The following is a 22,567-nucleotide window of genomic DNA, read 5'->3' on the forward strand; positions in this document are numbered from 1 at the left end:
GGGAGCTCTGAACACGGGGCGGACCTATTGTCCAGGGGAGTGCCAGTATACGGGGAGTGGACTCTGCACCCGGAGATTGTGGAACAGATCTGGGCCCGTTATGGGCGGGCCGCGGTGGACCTGTTCGCGTCGAGAGGAAACGCGCAGTGCACGCTGTTTTACTCTCTGCGCAGCATGGACGCTCCCCTCGGTGTAGACGCACTAGCGCACGCCTGGCCGCGCGAGCTTCTTTACGCGTTCCCTCCCCTGGCCTTGATACCCCCCACTCTACTACCCCCAGAGTAAGGGACCACGGCCACACGCTGATTCTGGTGGCTCCGCATTGGCCTGCGATGCATTGGCTGGCGGAGATTTATCGGTTGCTGTCTGCGCAGCCCTGGCAGCTCCCGCTGCGCAGGGACCTGCTATCACAGGGGGGAGGGACGGTCTTCCACCCGCATCCAGAACGCCTGGGGCCTCATGTACTAAGACTTGCGTGGCTTTCTTACTAAAACATGGCGTACGCTAGAATCCAGAAACTGGCGTAAGCACAAAAAAATTCAGATGTATCAAAGTGTGCGTACGCATGGATCCAAGCACTTTTCCTTTGTACATCCCAATCAACGTGGAATTGAGCGCACATGTAGAAGTGCTGAACTCCTCCCTGTCCACGCCCCCATTTAAATATGCAAATCAATGTAAATAGGGCCTGCACCGGGGATTCCCTCTCTGCACCATCAGATTTAAACGATGAGTAAAGGTAAGAAGCGCAACTTCAACGAGTCTAAGCTCGAAATTTTATTAAATGAAGTGGAGACCGAAGAGCTGTTTTATTTGGTAGCCTCTTTTCAGGGATAAACACAAAGAAAAATTAATTTGAGTGGGAGTGTGTGTGTGAGGCAGTGAACGCTCTGGGGTCGGAGCAGCGCACTCCCACTGAAATAAAAAAAATAAATGGTCCGACGTGAAGCGGAGGATTTCGGCCCACCGCCGAAGTATCACCGCAACGGTCGGGGGAACAGGAGGGGAGGAACTGACCCCCTTTTGATCAGAGAGTAGCGGCTATTGTGGAGGGAACAGCTCTAAGCGGAGTTGTGGGGGGCCATGAAGGCGACACAGATCATCCTCAAGGTAAATGTGTTAAACTCAGAAATGTCATTATACTGGTCGCACAATAGGCTGCTCACATTACACATGCTCGTGCGATAAGTTGCCAGGATATAAACACATTATTATTTCTCAATAGACGATGAGACAGGAGAGGGCTCCTCCCTCTGCACCACGCGCCCCGGTGACTCCACCGGCACCTCCAGAACCACGCGCCCCGGCGACTCCACGCCAGCTGACGTCCGCCCGACTGGCCGTGTCCTTTCGCAAGCTGTGCTGGAATCACAGGAGGAAATAGTGAGAGCAATCCGTGGCGTCAGTGATCGTCTAGATCAAATTGTCAATGCACTGGGAGATATTTATCATGCAATAAATGCACTTACAAAGTCAATTGTGTCAACTTTACATCGTTGAAATCAGACGCTGCCGGGCCCGTATCGCTTCGCGGGGTGGGTCGAGGTTGACGGGTCCGGCATCCTGTTCCTCTGGTGGTGGGGGGGGGGGGGGGCGCTCTGGCAGTGGTATGCCATGGCGGTGTGCCAATTGTGCAGGACACCATAGGCCAGCACGATGCGGTACAGCAGCACCCCGCCCGACCTGTCTAGACAGTGCCAGCGTCCCTTCAATAGGTCAATTGCCCTCTCCACCACTGCCCGAGTTCGGGAATGGCGGTCGTTGTATCTCCCCTCTTGGTCGGTGCCGGGGTTAGTGAGAGGGGTCAACAGCCACGTTCTCAGGGGGTAACCATATATATAAATATATATTAAAAAATCACACTACTGTTCGCAGGAAAACAAACAGGACAAAACAACTTCATTACAAGGATTGACAAGACTGATCACACTTATATTAATGACTGCAGAGGTGTGCCTTGGCTACTGAAATGTGATATTTCCAACTTTACGCACGCGTTTATTGAGACGAATGATGAACACAAGGAGACATTCTTTTTTCACCAGGGAAAAAAACAAATACACATATTTGAATGCGCGTGTCCAAACGGGCATTGTGCTGGTTTAAATTCGGGGCGCATTAAACGGATAAATGATTTACTCCCCGAGAAGCCACCCATTGCGCACCGTGCCAGCCTCCAACCTGATACCAACCATGCTATTGTTTAGATTGAACGAGTCATGCGTTGCCAGAAACCCCAGAATGGTCAGCACCTGTGTGGGAACGGACAACCCCGGGCTCCAGGCTGTGTGTCGTTTAAGGGCTGGCCGCAGCTCCGCGCACAGCTCCAGTAACACTGGCCTCGGCAACCTGAAACGACTCATGAGCCAGTTGTCGTCATTTGCAAACAGATCTTCCCGCTCTCTAAACACCCTCTCACGGCTGATATAACCATTTGCGATGTCTTCTAACAAGGCTAAGGCTGCCATGGTTAATGCCATTTTTCATTAAATTGCGCATGCTTTTATATCCTTATCCTTATTTTATATCCTTATGATTGCAAACACGTGTGTGTTAATTTTCCATTAATGTTTCTCTGATGTGCACACACACTGAGGATGAATTGTTTTCACATAACTAACAGTTTCCCAGCATCACCTCTAAGTGTCGCCAACGAAACAATAGCTGTAGAAACGTGCGTACGACAGCCATGAAGTTTGCGTGGCGCACCGCACATTTCCACGGTCATTTCACTTTTGATACATCTGAACGTTGGCGTGGAAAATGGCGTACGCCACGTTTTTGTGCGTACGCAACATTGATACTTGAGGCCCCTGGTGCTGTGGGCTTGGCCCCTGAGTGGCTCAATCTGTCAGCTGTGGGACTCCCACAGCGTGTGATTTCGGCTATACAAAGTGCTCGGGCCTCCTCCACTCGGTCTCTGTATGACTGCAAGTGGAGGGTGTTTGAGGGGTGGTGTCACAGGAGCGGTCACATACCTTTTCAGTGTCCAGTGGGAGTGATATTGTCATTCTTGCAGGACCTGATTGACAAACGGAAAGCCTTCTCCACGGTTAAAGTGTACCTGGCGGCTGTCGCCGCCTGTCATGTGGGGTTTGGCGGGCAAACAGCGAGCCAGCACCTGCTGGTTTGCCGTTTTATGAAGGGAGCGCGCAGGCTTCTCCCCGTGTCCAGACCATTGGTGCCACCATGGGATCTGGCTGTGGTTCTGGAGGGGCTTAAGGGCCCCCCGTTTGAACCAATGGAGGGTGCAGACTTGAAACCGAGTCTCTCAAGACGGTGTTGTTACTGGCTCTGGCTTCGGCTAAACGGGTTAGTGACATCCATGCGCTTTCGGTGCATCCGTCATGCACATGCTTTTCCCGGGGGATGTGAGGATAATTTTGAAGCCCAACCCGGCTTTTGTACCTAAGGTGGTGGGCTCATGTTCTCCTATTGACCTTGTGGCTTTTGCTGCCTCACCAGGGGGGCAGCGGTCGCATGCGTTATGTCCGGTCCGTGCAGTGCGCACTTACATGGACAGGACTAAAAGTTTCAGGAGGAGCGATCAGCTGTTTGTCTCCTGGGCTAATCCTCATAAAGGGAAACCTATCACAAAGCAGCGCCTGTCCCATTGGGTCGTGGAGGCAATTGCTTTGGCCTATACGAGTCGGGGTCTGCAGCCACCTGCGGGCCTGCGGGCGCACTCAACTCGGGGCTTGGCCGCATCCTGGGCCTTATTCAGGGGAGTTTCTGTTAAGGACATTTGTGCTGCAGCGAGCTGGTCCTCGCCTCTCACTTTTGTCCGTTTCTATATGCTGGACATCTCTGCACCGTGCGTGGCACGCGCGGTGTTGCTGTCCTGATTGGAACAGAGTGCCTTTCCCTGTGGGTTGGTGGACGCTAGATAAGCCTGTCTGGCAATACGGGAGCAACCATTTCCCATAGTGAGACATTGAACGAAATATTATGAAAGAGAACTTTAGGTTATTTACATAACCCCGGTTCTCTGAGTAATATGAGTGAGATGTCTCACCAGACAACCCTTCTTGCTTGGGCGAGTGAGAAGAGGTGCTTATTTTGAATGAGGTGGTGCCGTCCGCATGAGCTATTTAAGGTAGCTGGGACTACCTGTGGCGGAAGGACACCTTTCACCAGCCAATCAGGATTGGCGTAATGAGATAAATGCTTCTGAGGGCTGCAGCGAGGCGTGCATCCCATAGTGAGACATCTTACTCATATTACTCAGAGAACCGGGGTTATGTAAATAACCTAAAGTTATATAAGGGTCAGAGGGTCCGTCCTCTCTCCCTATGTGCTTTAGCCTTTGCTTCATCTAGAGCAAGGGTGGACATGTTTACTTAAGAGGATATTCCATATCACAAAAAAACACTTACAACCAAAGAGTCTTGGCTGAAAAAATGCTGCGCCTCAAAAGCACTGTCAAGCGCTCCCGTCTGGGCTTTTTCAGAGGAGCAGCTGCCGTTCTCAGACGGGAAGATGGGGGGAAAACGCTTTGGTGGAACCACAGCCTTAATAAAGAGCACAGAAGAAAGAATTTTCTGCTCTAGTCAGGTGTGTGCAGGGTGTCTGCAGGGTGGTTATCATCAGTACAATACAGTGCCAAGTCCCCTAAATGTAATTAAATCACATAATCTTTCTTGCAAATGGTGCCTGCCACATTAAGTCTTAGGGTCTACTTACACTTACCATTCGTACAATGCCCAAGTACTCACACTGGTTCATATGATCAGTGTGAGTGCAACTGTACCATGTTTAGGCACGACACGCTTCCGGCCACAGCAAAGTTGAGAGAGGTGGGCTTTAGTAAAGCATGGATGCACATGTACGTGTACGAGCATTGACGGCGTTCTTGAGACAATGTATTTAAGACTGTTCCCTGCAACAGATATTTAAAAAGGGGTTCGCGGTGGTCTGATGCAGAAGAGGAATGTTTACTGCAGATTTGGTCAGATGAAAATATTACAAAACAGTTATTGACAAAAGAAATCTTTGTTGACTGATTAATCAACAAGTCAAGTAAGAGCCCTCCGCACCATATACGTGGAGATTAAAATGAGAGAACAAAGTATTAATTCTTTATCTATTCTAAAATATTAAGAGTTTATAGAATATCCACTTTTTGTTTTTGTTGAAGTGCCATAGTTATTTAAAAAAAAATCTTGATTGTTACGCAGTGGTATAGCCACAGCTGACATCTATCAAATCATGAAGAGTAAAAAAAACAATGTCTCAGAATAAATGAATACTTTGTTCTCTAATTTTGTTCTCCACTGTATAAGAATCAGACCTGGAAAAACCTACCAATCACAGGCAGCCAGAAGCAGCTTCCAGCATCCATACAAACTAGAATCAATCTGGTGATATTCTGTATTTTTCCTGAGACCCACAACAGTGAATGCATCTATAGTATAACAAGTATTGTGTGTGTATCAAAGGCTGACATAAGTTGTTGCTCACTGTTATCGAGCAACAGTGAGCAATCAGTGAGCCACACTGTTGCACTGGGTGACATGATCCTTCATTACCATGCACACTGTAATTTATTATAACTCAGTGCCACATACACTGCCTGCTGCCACAAATAATCACTACAGCACCAGTTGTATCAATCAGTTGCCATAAATACTCCTCAATATATGCATAATTCCTGCCTATTTGAGTAACATTTGATGAAACCTAGAGTTGCTAGAGCCCTTTTTTTTAAAAATGTTTTAACTGAAGGCGGATAGTCTAGACCAGGAGTCGGCAACCTTTTTGATATGAAGGGCCCTTTTTACGCTTTCTTGTTAATCTGTGTGCCATGTCAACGTCTACCGAGCCAGTTTCTGCAGCATTATTTCCTCCCCACCTCACATTCTCTGAAGAGGGCAACAAGTACTAGCCAATCAGAGGCAGAGTAGGGCGAGCCTACACAAATGTGGATGGGGAAAAGGTAGCCATGTATGGACAAAAGATTGATGAAAACATTTTTAAAATTACATTTCAGGAATAAATAGTAAAAGCACCCAAAATTAGGATAACATAGTGTGTATAGGTTAAAGGGACCTGTCCTACAATAACATGAAAAGGGCTGACGTCTTCTGGTCGGTTAGTTGATTGGTCTATATGCTCTCGCCCGACCATGATTCTCATTGGTCGGACAACCGCTGGTTTTACTTTCATGAGATTGTGTGTCCAATAAAGCATTTTATTGAAAAAACAGGAACTCTTCTGAAAACACATCAGCAGACACCGCCAGATCGCTTTTGTTTTTTTCGGATGAGATCTCTCGATCCTGCGAGTCTCACCTGATCTTGTGATACTGTGAGAATCCTGCTGCCCTGCTGTGGAATATCTGCAGGTGTAAAATGTGGACTTTTTAGTTCATCTAAACATAACATGCAGATTTATTTAATTTTACCATCGACCAATTGATTGGTTGAAGAGTAGGTAGAATTTCAGTTGACCAGGATTTGCTTTGGTTGACTACAGCCCTAAACATCTTTCACTCTGTTATTCTTACAGGGTGTTAGAATCATAGACTGTAGAAAAAATTGAGGTAGCATACCCGTTGAGGTCCTTTCTCTCAACTTGATCCAATCGTACTCACCTATGAGAGCTGCCATCTTGTCAGACTTTGACTCATTTCCTCTTACCAAAAAAGGGCATTTATGTGACGTTGGTGGGAGGGAGATACGTCCATCTGGCTGATGTTTACCTCCGAGGAGAAGTGAGGGCCGGAGGCTAGCTGTCAATCAAGAGGCCGCGTCCCTAATTATTCATAAACTTTAACCTCCAATAAAATAAAAACTAGCCTGGTACAAAATAATTCACCTCCCTCAGTGTTGTCACGGAGATAAGACCTATACATACATGTCTTTTCATACCAGGTCTTAAATAGGTTTAATGATGCTGTGAAATCTGCCTGTTTAACATGGGGGTCCATTAGAAACTGCTCTATTGTGTAAACTACTCCTACTGGACACTCAGAGAACTGCAGTTTTTGGCACTTCTGTATTGGATCAACCAGGTCGCTGTGGTGGGGGCTTCGATAGAATACGGTTGTTGTACACAAACCAACCAGCCAACAGTCTGTAGGGCTGGGGTTAAGATGAAAAACACACCTACTTTTAAACATTATGAAATACTTGGATATCAACAGGTTTTATGTGCAAACATCACAACGCTGACCTTTTCAAGAAGGTGATTAGTGAGTGTTTGCACAGTCGAACATGTCTTACACTGGTGGAAAACTTTGAAAACCCTACTCTGACAGCTGCATGTAAACAAGAATATTAGTGGAATATTAATTTTCATTGGACATTGTACACAGCTTAGTAAGAATGTTTTCATATTTCGGAATAAGGGCAAAACACTGTATATTTCGTGCAGATAAACGTACTCAGTGGGAGAGGAGTCCTCATTAGGACCTTTTGGTTTTGGCTGGTTTGTAGCCTTTAGATATAAAATGTATCCTGTCTTTCCAGACCGCCTGCTCTAAATGGAGGAGGGGGGTCGGTGATAAGAAGCAGGCATTCCCTCCCTCTTATGCTAGCTTTCTCATGAATGAATCACAAGGACACCTTGGATCCTCTTTGGATTGTGATGCCCAGGAATTAAACTGTATTCCTCCTTCTTTATTTTTGCTGTGACGCCTGGAGGCCCCCTGGGACCTCGCTCAGAGAACCACCAGTCAAGCTGATCTGCTTGCTGGTGCTGTACGTGTGCATGAAACAGAATGTAGGACATGCGGTGAAGCAGAAACTGTGACATTATATTATTATCATGGTGGGAAAAACACAGGAAGCGGCACTGCTGACACCTTAAACCTGCTGCCTGCAGTGCACTGCCGATGAGTACAATCCAGTGTTCGCATCAGTTAGCACATGCAGCTCATACAGCCCCTCACTTGTTACTCAGCCTGTAGCTTCTAATCCATTATGATGCTCACACCAACACCAAACACTTACATGGGGCCTTAAGCATGTCTTAAGTGTGTGTACGCAGCACTTTTATATGAATGCATGTTTGTGTTTGCATACACAACCTACTGAGCCAATTTAGTTTTTTTCAATACATGGATCATCTCTGACACAGTATACGGTTTTAAAGGGACATTCCAAATGTAACCAAAAGGCTCCCCCACAACCAAAAGACTAAACACAAAATTGAAACCTGCTATCACTCCCAAAATGATTGACAAATGTTAATGTTTCAACAACATTTTAACACCGAGCCATCATCCCATCATGCCTGAAGTTTTCAATGATAATCCCCGTCTCAAAGAAGTCCGCAGTAGATGGCCTCAATGACAATGCCTGTAATCATGAAGAGTTTTGAGAGACTTGTCTAACAGCACATCAGGACCTGTCTACCTCCCACTCTTGACCCCCATCAGTTCACCTACAGGACAAACCGCTCCACTGAAGATGCCATCAGCATAACACTCCACACTGCACTGAGCCACCTGGAGCATCTGAGGAACTATGTCAGGATGGATTAAGGACTTTCTAACAAACCGTCCACAAACAGTCAGACTTGGCCCAAATCTCTCCCACACCTTAAAGTGTTATTCCAGTGTAAAATCATCCCAGGGTCTTTTTCGGCAAATTCGGTCATTAAATAAGCCATCAAGACATTTTTTTCATGTATGAAAGATTAACGGAAAAATCCGGTACAGTCGCTACAACACCGGCAGTGGGCGGCTGTTAGCTCAGACTAATTAGCATGGGGCAGCATGGTGGAGGCATTAAAACGTCTTTATCAACCACTACTGCTGCTCAAAATAACACCAAACCTCTGCAGTAGCGTGATAAGAGTCCTTACACATTAACCGAAGCACCAACAATGTTATTAGCGAACACAGAGTGTTTTAAAGACTTACCAACTGGCCCTGGTACCAGCTCCTCTCATAGTAAAGTCCATTTAAGTCGATTACCAAATGAAATTCAAAAGGAAGGAGCCCATTGATGATTTATTCCAGCCAAACATGTAAGCGTTGTGGTTTGTGGAAGTTTGGTGAAATGTCCCACACAGCTTTCCCTGCAGCACCGAAACATTACGTAGAGCTTCAGGGGTCAGGGGGGTGGGGGGTGTGTGTTGCCGGAAGACGCACAGTGAGTGCCTGCAACTTGAAGTGAAGAGAGACAGAATGGTTTGTGTTTGTATCTTTCCCAGCTGCGAAACAAAAATCAAAGCTTACAACCCAGAAACCTTTCATAGGCTGCCATTACAGAAGGATGATCATGCTCTGATAAACCAGTGGCTTATTGTTCTCTGGACATTGAGATGCCAATCGAGACGCTTAGGCAGAAGGATTACCGTGTCTGCAGCAAACCACAAGGTTTATGTGTAACTCATCAATGGGCTCCTTGCTTTTGGATCGTATTTGGTAATTTACTTAAACTGAGCAACTTGTACCGGGGCCAGTAGGTAAGTTTTTCAAAACACACTTTTTAATAAACTCTGTGTTCACTAACTATGTTGTTGGTGCTTCGGTTAATGTGTAAGAACACTAATGCTACTGCAGAGGTTTGCTGTTATTTAGAGCAGTATAAGTGGTTAAAAAAGATGTTTTAATGTGTCCAACTCGCCGCCCTAGGCTTATCCATGTTAGCCGCGACAGGGTGTTAGCAACTCTCAGGAAAATCTACATAAATAGTTCATAAACAAAGAAAATTGGCTTAATTGATGACCCAATTTGCCTAAAAAGACCGTGGGATGATTTTACACCGGAATTTCACTTTTTACAATTCACATCCCTGCCATCACCTGTTTGACCTGATGCCCTCCAGTAGGTGCTACAGGTCACGCAAAACACATACAAACAGACTCAGGGATAGCTTCTTTCTCAAAGCTGTCACCACAATAAACATGCAAAATGAGAACCACACAAAACTCCCATTCTAAAAATCTTGTCACTGTACTATCATACCCTTACAGATAAATCTGTATGTTTACTAGGTGCAATATTATGTCTAGTTTACAAAATACAATATTGAGGTGCAATACTATTTATTAATATTTTACACACACAGCAACGCAGCTACTTCTCTCCATTCTGCTCTTTTTCCATGTATATTGCAAATTTATTCCTGTATTCTAGCATTCCTGTACCTCTTTTATATATTGTTTTTGATTGTGCGCCAAGAGGAGTTGCATTCCAAATTTCATTGTATGCAATACAATGATAATAAAGGCTATTCTATTCTATAACTAAAACACAGGGACACAGACAACAGGAGACATCAACTACTCAGAAAAGCATGATTTTGAAAAGCATGGCTCAACTTTTTTTAACAAATGGAATCAGGATTAAACTGTGTCATTAAGGACACTCAGAGCTAACAGGTTTCAACTTTAGCTACAAAGGAACTTTAGCTCCAAATGAGACGCCACCTGGATCTGTTGCCAGCTCAACACCTACTACTCCTGCTGCTAAACGAGTCCTACTCCAGCCTCGCAGATCGAAACGAACAGGAACTACACATCGTGGACATCGCCCCGGTCACCCGACCGGAGCAGAATGCCTGGTAACGAGCTGTGGCTCTAACCGCCAGGCTGATGACGAATAATAGTTGTTATGTCTATGCCCAACATCCTCACGGTGTGGGCATGGCACTGCCTGCGGCCTCGCGCCCTGGTTGGGGGTTCTGAACATCAGTGCCGTCAACTACGAGGGATCGACAGTCAGATTCAGAAACATCACAACTACACTGAGTCAGGTGCATCATTCAGTGATGACGACAAACCCCACACGGCAATGAGGAGCTGTGTGCTTTGTAAGAACGTGCCGGACATCACTTGACCAAAATCTAGGCACGTCCTTTTGCAAGTAGACAGTGAGCGCCACATGCAACAGCGCATTGAACGCTGCCTACACCAACCCTGAGTGCAAGAACGCGGGCTCTTAACTGGGCAGACTGAACCTCACACACACCCACAGCCTTGCCTCTCAAGGGGGTGTGTGCCACATTATTGGGACAAAATGCTGCACCCATGTGCTTGCATTAGGTGACAATTTGACTCATGTTGTCGCCCACTTGACTGAACTGTTGAGAGAAAAGCAAAACTCAGAAGCCCATGACAGCTGGGACCTTGGTCCTGGCTCACAATGGGGGGATGGAAAATCCACCGCTGTCAGATTACTACTCCCTGTGTTGATTGTGGTGGTGGTAATGTTGTTGGTCATTTGTTGCGTGCTGCCTTGCTGCAGAGCTCTCGTGTTTTCCTTAGTGAGCTCCGCCACGTGGTAGTACCCATGAATCAACATGACCCCAGATGAAGATCTGTGGGTACCACCGTTTTTGGATTCAGATATTGAGTCAAACTGATTTAAACACAAAATGTGAATGTTAGAGTGTGATTACACTACAACCACATGCGTGATGACAACAATAAAATTCTCACCCTTTTGTGCAAACCATGACATGTAATTGTGTGCAGACTATCTCACTCAGGAACTGCCTGCCTGCCTGTCCGACCTTAGCTCCTTTACCCTCTACAGCTTGACCAGACTGCTACAAAGGGGGGGGGGGGGTTGTTTAGATATCCTTCGTCTCAACCCGGTGAAGAGTGACAACAGGGGGGCTGTAGAAATTACAAAGTTGCTGAGCGGTGACGGTGAGTGGGGGCCCCGTGGTTAGAAGTTTGGCCAAATACAGGTATGCTGTATCCGCACCTTCTTTTTAATCATATTTTATCATTTTTCCCCTTCAGGGTGAATGTTTCAAGACATCAGGTCAATTTCTGGCCTGTGGTAGTGAAAGAAAGAAAGGGGTTTATCTGTATTATGCTATTCATCGTTTGTTCCTTTCCCCTCACTCATTTATTACATGTTTATTACCTTTGTGACTATTCCAATCACTGTTTTTACCCAAATTACCTTTTTCATCTATAAAATAAAAGGCTTTTTCTCCAGTTTTGATGCATGCTATTTAGAAAATTGCTAAAAATTTAAATATAGATAAATTACAAATTTCCTTTTGTAGTGAACATAAAATGTTCAAAGGGGGGACTGTTGTGGGAATTTTGGATATTTGTAATTCATAATCATAGTTTTGTCAGGTCAGACACGTTTCAGTGTCTCCTCTGTCTCATATTCTTAATGGATAATGCAAATAACTAACTCATGATGATATATTGGCATATTTGTGCATCTGTACCCTGTGTTAGAGACCTTGTGATGAGAGAGGTTCAGAATGCGCAGAATTGTAATGTCTGAGGGATGTTTTTGTTTGGTCTAAAGACGTCACCCAACCAAGGCTAAGCGCGTCCTGTCCCTCTCCCTAAAAGACTGTGCGAGATTTGGCAAATCGTCATTCCCTGCTAGACTCTAACTTGTGAGGATGTGGGGATGAACGTATTTTTGTCTGCAGAAGAAAATGCTTTGGCAAAATAAACCACGGAGAAAAAGCTGATCCTGTTTGTTGATCTTTATTGAAGAATCCATTTCCACAACACGCGTCATGCCTTTTGGTCTCACCAATGCACCGGCAGTATTTCAGGCCATGATTAATGACGTGCTTAGGGACTTTCTTGACCACTTTGTCTACGTGTATCTCAACGACATCTTAATTTACTCCCCCGACCCAGACACCCACCAGAGCCATGTTACCCTAGTGTTAAACGACTGCTAGATAACCATCTTTATGGTCACCCATTCATAGTCTGGACTGATCATAAGAACCTAGAATACATCAAGAAAGCTAAAAGGCTAAACTCACGCCAGGCCAGGTGGGCTCTCTTCTTTAACTGCTTTTCTTTCTCCCTCTCTTACAGGCCGGGGTCCCGCAATGTCAAGCCTGACGCCCTGTCACGAGTGTTCGACCCCGAGCCTGAAGCCAAGGAACCAGAAACCATCCTTCCACTGAACCGTGTGGTTGGAGTGGTGACTTGGCCCATAAAAACTGAGGTAAAGCAAGCTAATGGTGGAGCCCCACCCAACGACGGAGGTCATGATGACTAGCATTTTTAAAGATCCATGGGTTCCCCAACGATATTGTTTCTGACCGGGACCCAAGTTTGTGTCCCGGTTCACGCCTCAACAAACAACTGGAAACCGGCCTCCGGTGCCTGGTTTCACAGAATCCCTCCACATGGAGCAGGCACCTGGTCTGGGTGGAGTATGCGACTCTGTGACTCTGTTTTTTCCTCCTGGTTGGAGCGTCTTTATTTAATTAATTATTTTGTTCACTTTGTAATTGTTTATTCCTCCCGTACGGAGCGTTCTTATTTTGAGATTTATTTGTTAACTTTGCCTTTTGTTTTTTCCTCCTGTGTGGAGCGTTTTTATTTGGTACTTTGTTTTATTACTGACGACTTTGGTTTTGTTCCTCCTGTGATTTTTTTGTTTGTGACATTTTCCTTGTGCCACGTCCCTGTCGTCAAGTTAATAAATTCAGTGTTGATCCGCAAACCTCCGCATCTGAGTCCTCTTTCCTGCCTGGGTCTGACAGTAACAAGGCAAAAGAGAACGTTTGGCAGCATGTTGTAGAGCAGGGGTGAGCTCAGACTTTCACATATGACATTTGAGTATGAACTCAGCGCTCTACTTCATTCACTTCTATCATGTAATTGTGTGAGTAATGGGCATTTTCTTTGGATCATCAGTGCTGAAAGGTGACGTGCAAGATGTGAGGGGTGGGTGAAAACATTTGTTAACACAATTACAATTCTTGTCTTCTACGATTCTGAATCGATTTCCCAATGCCCAAAATGTATTTTTAAAACGAAACTTACAAAAACAATAACATTATGTTGACGTTGACGAAGTGTTTGGGAACGTTTTGGATTCAATGTTCCTTTGAAATGGAAGCTAGAGCATCTTTAGTGTCTTTACTGTGACATATTCTTCAATGAAACATAATATTTGAGCTGTGCAATGTTACAAGAAGGATTTAACAGTTCCTGTTTGTAGCGCTTTACATGTATTATTCATTGTTGATTGCCATCTGGTGAATGGGTTGTTACATATCTTAAAAATTCAGACCTTCAGGTCTTCAGCTTGCTACAGCCAACAGTGATGCTAAATGGAGTCGGCTCACATTAACAAATGGACCGGCACTGTCCACACATGCTGTTCTTCTGTTCTACATTCTGCAGCGGTGGCCTGGATATGGACCTAGGGCTGGCGGATGGGCTGTAATGGCAGTTACAGTTCGCTGCTCTGGCAGGGAATCAGACTCGGGGTGGTTTAGGATCAGACTACCGGTGCTGGGATTTAGGTTGGCTGAAGGTCAGCGGGCAACCGGCACCTGCAGAGTGTGTGTTGCAGAGACAGAGCATGTGTGGAAACAAATGACATGTGAAATATATTGCGCTTTTAGCTGCTAATGTTAGCTCATATTAACTTGCTAATGCTGAAAAATACCTACCTAGCTGACGTAGCAAACTACTGCCATGAGTAGGGCTTGCTGTTTGCTTATTATTTTATCAGCTAACGTTACAGTGCAGACAACACCAGATACATTCAGCGTAGCTAAGTTACAGCTGGTTAACTTTAGTTTGCTTGCTGATGTTAGCTCACTAAAACGTAGCTGGCTGTGGTTCGGCTGTGTAGCATGAATGCTGGTTGCTTTGTGGCGTTGGCTGATGGAGTGATTTGCAAACAGGAAATTAGCGTTATTGTATGATTGTAATACATTTTACAGTAGCATACCAACATGATACAGGCCAATATGCTCAGTCTCACTGTTTTGGCTGATACTTGCTTACGGCTATGGAGTGTGTGTGAGACACCCGAGCACAAGCAACAGGATGCTGACTGCAGTTCACTAACAGCCACCAATGTCGCTAAAAACATGGGTCAAAAGTCTGAATATAACATCCTGGTAACACCAAGCATCAGCGCCACTTAATAATAGATAATTAAAAATAAGCTTTTCAAGACAAAGGTGAAGCATTTGTCAGAAGTTTGTACCTCATCACCTACAGACTCTCGTTAGTGAAGCATTCCAGCATTAAAGCATTCGGTAAGTCTGGCAGATTGAATTGAATCAGTCAAATTCCAAATGTTTACAACTCTCACGCCCCTCCCCGTTTACCACTGAGTTCTTCCATGAGTGCTTGTCAGTGCACATGCATAAGCTTCCTGTGAGTGCGCCTGTGTCTTCTTTCATCAATAAACGTACATGCTACACGGAGATAGGCTGGCTAAGTTACTCATAGATAGCAACTGCTAACGTCCTTTAGCGTATGTCTAGCTTGAGGCGTGTGTCTGATATTGTAACATGCACAAGGGGGGAGGGGGGGTCTGTGGCGTGTACGCAAACTGTGAACTGTGCTGAGTGTACAGGATGATACGGGCGCTGTGGATTTTTGCAAAACAAACAACAGGCTCTAGGTGCACTTAGAGGCGCAATTTTTTTTTCTAAAACGATTTATGTTGTTCTATCGGAGCATAGCATCGGCTTCAGTGAATATGATCAAACGAATGTTGCCGACTGGGAAACGGTTAATCAGACAATGACCCTCATCAAGACCAGTTATCTTAACTGTCAGTTGTGTTTCATTTGCAGCTCAGTGGGAAAAGGACATGAGGTGAGAATCAAACCTAGAATCTGAATTCAATTGTGAGATTGCTAAAGACCTGTATTTTCTTGTCCCAAAGTGTTGCATGTTTAAAAAAAAAAGGATATGACCATCACGTTCTGCATTTATGGCATCCAGCAAAAGCCAATTGACCACTCAGAACCACAGCACATACACATCATCCAAACTATCTGATCAACTGGATGATTCCCTTCGTCTTTCAGCACAAAGCACTTCAAGACAAAGAGATGCAGAATTAAAGTGCCATGTCATAACTCTGAATATAGTATACTTTCAACAATGATGATGAGGAGGATGAGATAGAGGATGAGGACAGCACACAGATAGGGGATGAACGGAGTCGGAGGACAGCTCAGCATCGTCAGGTAGCCACAGAGCCAAATGCAACAGCAGGCAGGGAATGGAGACAGCAGGAGTCCTCCAGCAGAGAGAGGAAATATGAGAGAGAAGGAGCAAGAGACAGAGCAACAGCTTTTTGTCCCATAAAAATTATTTTCTCACCAAATAGAATAATAAAAGGCATCGGACTCATCCGTTTCTTTGTGTTTTGTAATTTTTATTGCACAACGGATTTTAAAAACCCGTATGCAGACAACATTCTGATGATCATCATTTCTTTTTAAATGATTGTGTATTAGGAAAAGTTGTTTTGATATCTGTGAGGCACTTCTGACTACTGTGCCAAAATCACCACAAAAGTACTCTATCAGAGGAAGAGCAACATGTGCATGTTTGACAACTAGTGTTAATTTTGTTAAATTGAGATGAGGGATGCATGGTGGTGTGGTGGTTAGCACTGTCGCCTCAGAGCAAGAGGGTTCCTGGTTGGGGTCCTGTGTGGAGTTTGCATGTTCTCCCTGTGTCTGCGTGGGTTTTCTCCGGGTTCTTCCACTTCCTCCCACAGTCCAGTGGTTAATTGATGACTCTAAATTGCCAGGGTGTACCCCACCTCACGCCCAATGTCAGCTGGAATTGGCCCCATCCCCCCACGACCCCGATAGGGACAAGTGGTTGAAGATGGATGGATGGAAAACTGTGATGTATATGGTCGTGAACAAAGCTTTGTTTGACTAAAAAACAAGAGATGAAATGTAGTTTACAGAATAAAACCTAGCTGAAATCTCTCTTCACATCCATTTTTTTCCAAATCATAACTTTTAGAATAATTCATTTAATCATGGTTGTAGCATTTCCGTTTCCTGTTGTGCGGCTCAAGGACAGTTTTGCCAGATTGGGCGTTTTTTCCCTGGCGAATGAATTGATTGTGCTTTCATATAAAAAGTGGCGGTGAAAGTTTTCTGCCTGAGCTGCTGCTTGCCAAGATGTTTAAGCCCACTTTAGACATGAATGATGTGATCAAATGGCTTTATTGTGGTTAGCTCTCTCATATCTCTGTTCTAGTGTATTATATATGGGATATTGAAGTTTGTGAGCCACTGTGCTGTTGTTATTGTTTATAAATAAATGAATAAATGTGTGTGTTTTTATAATTTGGTGGTTTTCTATCAATTTGGGCAGATTTTGAGCAGTTATTAGGCTGGAAAACATCAAACCAGTCTGGAAACACTGCTTAAGCACTCACAGCATTATAAGTTGTTTTGGTTTGGTGGTTGAGTACATAATTGCATTACAAAAAAGAGACTAAAATGCCTTTTCATTGGTGAAAACTAGACTTAAATGTCATCCTTATTAGATGACTAAATCGAGACTAAACAAATAAGACATTAAAGACTAAAATGCAAAGACCTGCAGTTGACTAAAACTTGACTAAACAAAAAAAAAAGATGAAGACTGACTAAATTTGATGAAAACTAAAAGGCTAAAACTAAAATTAAAAATAGCTACCAAAATGAACACTACTGACAACACACTGTTGTAAATGATATCATAATCATGGTTGTGTCACATCCTGCAGTAAATTTCTTACCAGAACAGTTGTTCTGTATCTGCTGAAAATCACACTAAAGTCTGTACTACACTACCATACTAGGGGTGTGAATGTCTAGGCACCTCACAAGTCAATTACGATTTAGAGAGCTATGATGCGATGATAAAAATTATATTTCGATCTCTATACATGATTTATTTTTTTCTCACTGTGTGACTACTTTCTACTTTCCAAAACATTGATATAAACAGATTCATTAACTTCCATTACATTTAAAGGTGTTCTACTCTAAATACTGAACATTTCTGCACTGGGATTGGCTCCACACAGCTCCCAGTCAATACGTGAAATATCCACATTTTTGTCCCGGCCACAGACAGTAACATGCAGCCGGACCATTAAAATAAACAACAGCAAAACTTCTTACACACACACACACACACACACACACACACACACACACACACACACACACACACACACACACACACACAGACACACACACACACACACACACACACACACAGTGACTGCATTCTCTCCTCAGGACCCCATTACCCCACCATATCTTTACATAGCAGATATTTGTTTGCTGCTATACTAATGCTCTAAATATATAGTGCAGTGCCTTTAAGTTTAGCTAGACACAACGGGCATCAAGGGTGTCAATGCAAACATATATATATACTGTCTCACTACATTTAGAGACTTTTCACACCTTCTTAGCAACTTTATTCATAAAAAGAGACTAGCGACCAATTTAGCGTCTTATTCAGAGCATCAGGGAAAAGGGAGAAATCTGTGCTCGGCCTAATTCATTCCCATGCATGTGGCTCAGAGTCCAGTTCAGTAAACAGCCTACGGGTCCGTCTCTCTCCTCTCACGCAGTAGCACTGTTTTTGTTTTGTGACACCGCTGGGTCAGAGGTCGGAGGTGGGGCGATGATGGCATTGTTTAACAAAGTATGCAGTTTCACCGTCCAGACGACAACGCTATGGAGGGGGGGCGCTTTTGAATCTTTCAACTCTGGGACACAGTTTTAAAAGAAACCTTTTTCAGGCTCCGATAACGCCGACTGGTGTGGATGGTCGGCTAAAACCAGACTAAAGTTGTGCAGTTACAGAAAAATGCGTCTTCGTGTGGACGGGCCCTAAGAGAGTAGGAGTCAAGGCACTCAAATACCGACATAAAATGTCGGATTTTTGAGTATTTCGCATCAAGCCATCATATATGTATTGTATCAACAAAGGATCTCAGTGCATCTAAGATTTTTTATCCCCGCTTTCTAAGCAGTTCTTTTTTTACTTGGAATGAGGTCAATCAAAGTTTAATGGTGAGAAAAAAAGCCAAGTGTAAATGTTTAACCAGCAATAGTCTTTGGAATGTTTTACTGTCAACAGTGCCCAGGTGTACCTGTTTTTCTCTGCTTCCACAATAATTTTAAAACCCTAAATAGTAGCATGTAGAATCAACAGCAACTGATGACATTTCATTTCACAATATCAGCATCCACTTTTGCATACATGTCCAGGATCAGTAAAGAGTGTGGGACTGACCTGGTCATCGTATTTGTAGGTTAGAAACTGATCCTCTGTAGCATCCTCCAAGAAGCTGCCCTGAGGTGAGAGGGCAAACTCTGACAGGAACACTGCACCCTGGGGCTGACTCTCTGCATACTGACCACACACACACCCACACACACACACACACACACACACACACACATACAGTTTCAGTGAATCATGGGAATAATATCTAAGTCAGATCATAGACCAAATCTTTAAAATCTGTGTAAAGCAATCACAAAAGTGGGATCTAATATTGTCATTCTACAGAAAAGCGCTATTAACCACCCAGCTAAATTTGAATCAATAGAAATATCAGAAAGTATGACAAAAAAAAGATTTCAAAATCTTAAAACTAAGCAGTATGTGTCTGCTGAAGGTTCTAGAACCATGCCCACACCTCATTAAATTGTCAGTTGTGATGTGAAAAATGGATGCTTCATCTAGCTGCAGGAAGAGAAACAGACACTTGTTAGTTTGAGACGAACTCTAGTTCTGTAAGTGAAACTAAAACAATTGAGGCCTGACACAGGCTGAAACAGATGTATGCCTTTTTATTACAGATAATGTTCACATTAGTGTGCATCATCTGAGAAGACGGTAAACAAGGCTTCAGCTTTATCAGAGGCGTGTCAGGGTGTTTACATATGAGTACTTTAGTGAGCCTACAGTTTTTAACTACAGTTTTTTTTAACAAAGTTATTGTCAATAATATCATATTACAACAACATAAATACCAGTACAGGGAGGAGTTTTACAATGTGCACATAAATATACAGATTACAGTTTAATTTCATAACAGTAAATAACCAACTGAAATAATGGAGAGCTTTGTGGGCGGGGTTTTTGTCTCTGTCTGTGGCTCCAGTGCATCACTGAGTCATGATTTCAGCCCCACGCAAAAGATCCTAAACCCCAAAAAATATGAAAAACTGGTCAATGCTCCCAGTCCATTATTCAGTATTACATGTTAACAGCAGTCATTTTCTTACATGTATAATGTGTTCTGAAACAAATCTCTGAATTAATTTTACACACAGTGAGCTAAAGTTTGGACCAGGCTGCTGTTTTCTAAACAGAGGCTGTGAAATCATCTCCCCTAACAGGCTGGGGATACCCATCCCTCCCTTTCGCTCCCCTCTCCTCCCCACCACCCCTGCTTTGCAACTCACAGGAGAGAAAAGCTGTGACCAAGCCCTCTGCTGATGTTTCATAAATTCTACTCCACTTTGATCATTTCTATTCATTTCTTTTTTTTTTATGATAAGCATAATCCCAAGGCAGAGAGGGGGAGGCTGATTACTAGGCCCTCAGACTGTGCTGCACACTAAGACCGGATAGGGATAACTAGCATCTGGCATTTAGTGGGCTCCCCTGAGAGAGAGACTGTGTGCGTTTGAATGCAAGTGTGTGTGTCCATGCCACTTGAATTGTGTGTGAGAGAGATGATCTACCATTAAGATCAGGGGTGGTGTCTTCTGCAGGCTTTTAGAGCCACTTAGAGGCAGACACAGCAGAAGTGCCACCGGTATGTGTTTCCCTGAGGAGAGTCTGAGGCTGGCACACTTTCATCACTTACTAACCTCCCTCTCTCCCTCTTCCTCCCTCCCTCCCTCCCTCTTGCTAAACAAAGCCTGATTATTCCTAATAGAGTTACCTGAGGAATCACTGATGATTGATTGACCACATGAAAAAAAGACAAAGCATGGCTGAGCTACGCTCTGAGGAGCAGCTTGTCACTAAATTAAGAGGTCCACCTTAAAGGTCAGTCCATTGAGCCTCAGCTGAAGTTGTTGGTAGCTTTGGGGCTAACTTACTTGCACAACAGCCAAATTGTTGCAATAACACAAGATCACACAAGGCTCATGTATATTCTATGGCCAGAAGTCTGTTAACCAATCAGACTCCTGTGAGGAGCTACTGGCAGTTGAGTGTGTGTGCATGTGCATGTCAAACTCCGACAGAAAGGACAGTTTGACAGTTTGAACTCTCTCTTCTCTCTCTCTCTCTCTCTCTCTCTCTCTCTCTCTCTCTCTCTCTCTCTCTCTCGTGGCAAACATGGAGAGAATGGCGTTTGATAAATTGAGTCGGCGTCATGGCATTAAAATCCCCGTAAATTCAGATATTTCTGTTGAGGAATGTGGTCTAGCTGTTGGCGCTATTGTGGGACATGATAGCATTGTTTCAGCTTCTAGAATGAATGGCTCTGTGGTTATTTTTCTTGATAATTTTACTAAAGTCAGTGAAATTATCAGCATAGGTATAATTATAGATGGAAATCTGGTCAATGTTCTACCACTCGTTACTCCTTCAAGACGTGTAATCTTGTCCAATGTAATTCCGTTCATTAGCGATGAGATGATTTGCCGTGAATTGGCAAGATATGGGCAAATAGTATCCTCAGTTAAAAAGATCCCGCTTGGATGCAATTCCCCATTATTGAAACATGTCGTGTCTTTCAGGAGACACGTGTATATGATCCTTAAAGATAATACAAGTGATGTCAATGTCGCTTTCAAATTTAAAATTGAGCAGTTTGATTATACCATCTTCGCCACTACCGAAACTATGAAATGTTTTCATTGTGGAAAGGAAGGGCCTCTCATTCGTGCTTGCCCTGAGAAAAAAAAAGCAGACCCACAGTAGGCAGCCCTTTCGCAGGTGCAAGTGAACTGTCTGAAACTGAGCCTGGAGGAGTAGGAGAAGTGGCGGAGAATGAGGCTTCAGCGGCAGGGCCGTCTGTCAAACATAATGCGGAAAAGGGACCAGAACAAAGCGACACAACAGGTAAGCAAGATTCAGGTATGGGGTGTAGCACAGTGTCTGATGAGGTTACTGCTTCTCAGAATGTAAACACACAAGTTGTAGAAAGTGAAGACGTGTGTGGGAATATGTTGTTGGAGATTCCCACGGTAAACGAAAAGACTGCTGTAGAGGAAGCAGAGGCCGTATTGGAGGGTTTAGATGATGAGGAAGGAATGGACACTAATGTGGAGTTTAAGTACCCCATAGTGAAAAGGAAAAAAAGATTCTGATGGATGTACTAGATCAACTAAAAAAACAGCCGGTTCAGCCGATTTAAATGTTGAATCTGAGTCTGATTCAACTGACTCCTGCTCACCGTCACAGCAGCACGTATTTAGGGCTTCCTATACCTTAGATGCCATTAAGGATTGAAACGCACCAAAAATATGAAACGAGTACGGGTGGAGAATTATTTTCCAGATACCATGGGTTTTGTTGATTCAGTGCAACAATTTAGGCTTAATCCAGAGAATGGTGGTTTTACTGATCAAGAGATTGCACGGCTGAAAAAGTTTCTGACAAAACTTAGACAAGAGACTAAAAATGAAAGTAACAGCGTCATTTAATTTGATTTTCATTGTCATATGGTGCCTTGTTTTGGTTGAGTTTGTGTTGTGCTTTCTCTTACAAATGAGTGTTTTTAACATAGCGACTTTAAATATAAATTGTGCTAGAGATATAAACAAGAGAGCACAACTCTTTGAGCTTATAAAACGAAAACACATAGATGTATTGTTTTTGCAAGAAACCCATACATATGATAGGAATGTTTTGG

General features: G+C 43.9%; 1 protein-coding gene across 1 annotated transcript in view; it reads right to left on the minus strand.

Annotated features, from left to right (window-relative positions):
• The window catches only part of adamtsl3 (ADAMTS-like 3), a 429,814-nt gene that overhangs the window by 359,459 nt on the left and 47,788 nt on the right, over nucleotides 1-22,567 (minus strand). Inside the window, 1 exon segment of the mRNA XM_083913233.1 lies at nucleotides 18,979-19,098. Coding sequence (XP_083769359.1) covers nucleotides 18,979-19,098 — 120 coding nt within the window.

This window comes from Echiichthys vipera (genome assembly GCF_963691815.1).
Source record: "Echiichthys vipera genome assembly, chromosome: 1".
In the NCBI taxonomy this organism is placed as follows: Eukaryota; Metazoa; Chordata; class Actinopteri; order Perciformes; family Trachinidae; genus Echiichthys; species Echiichthys vipera.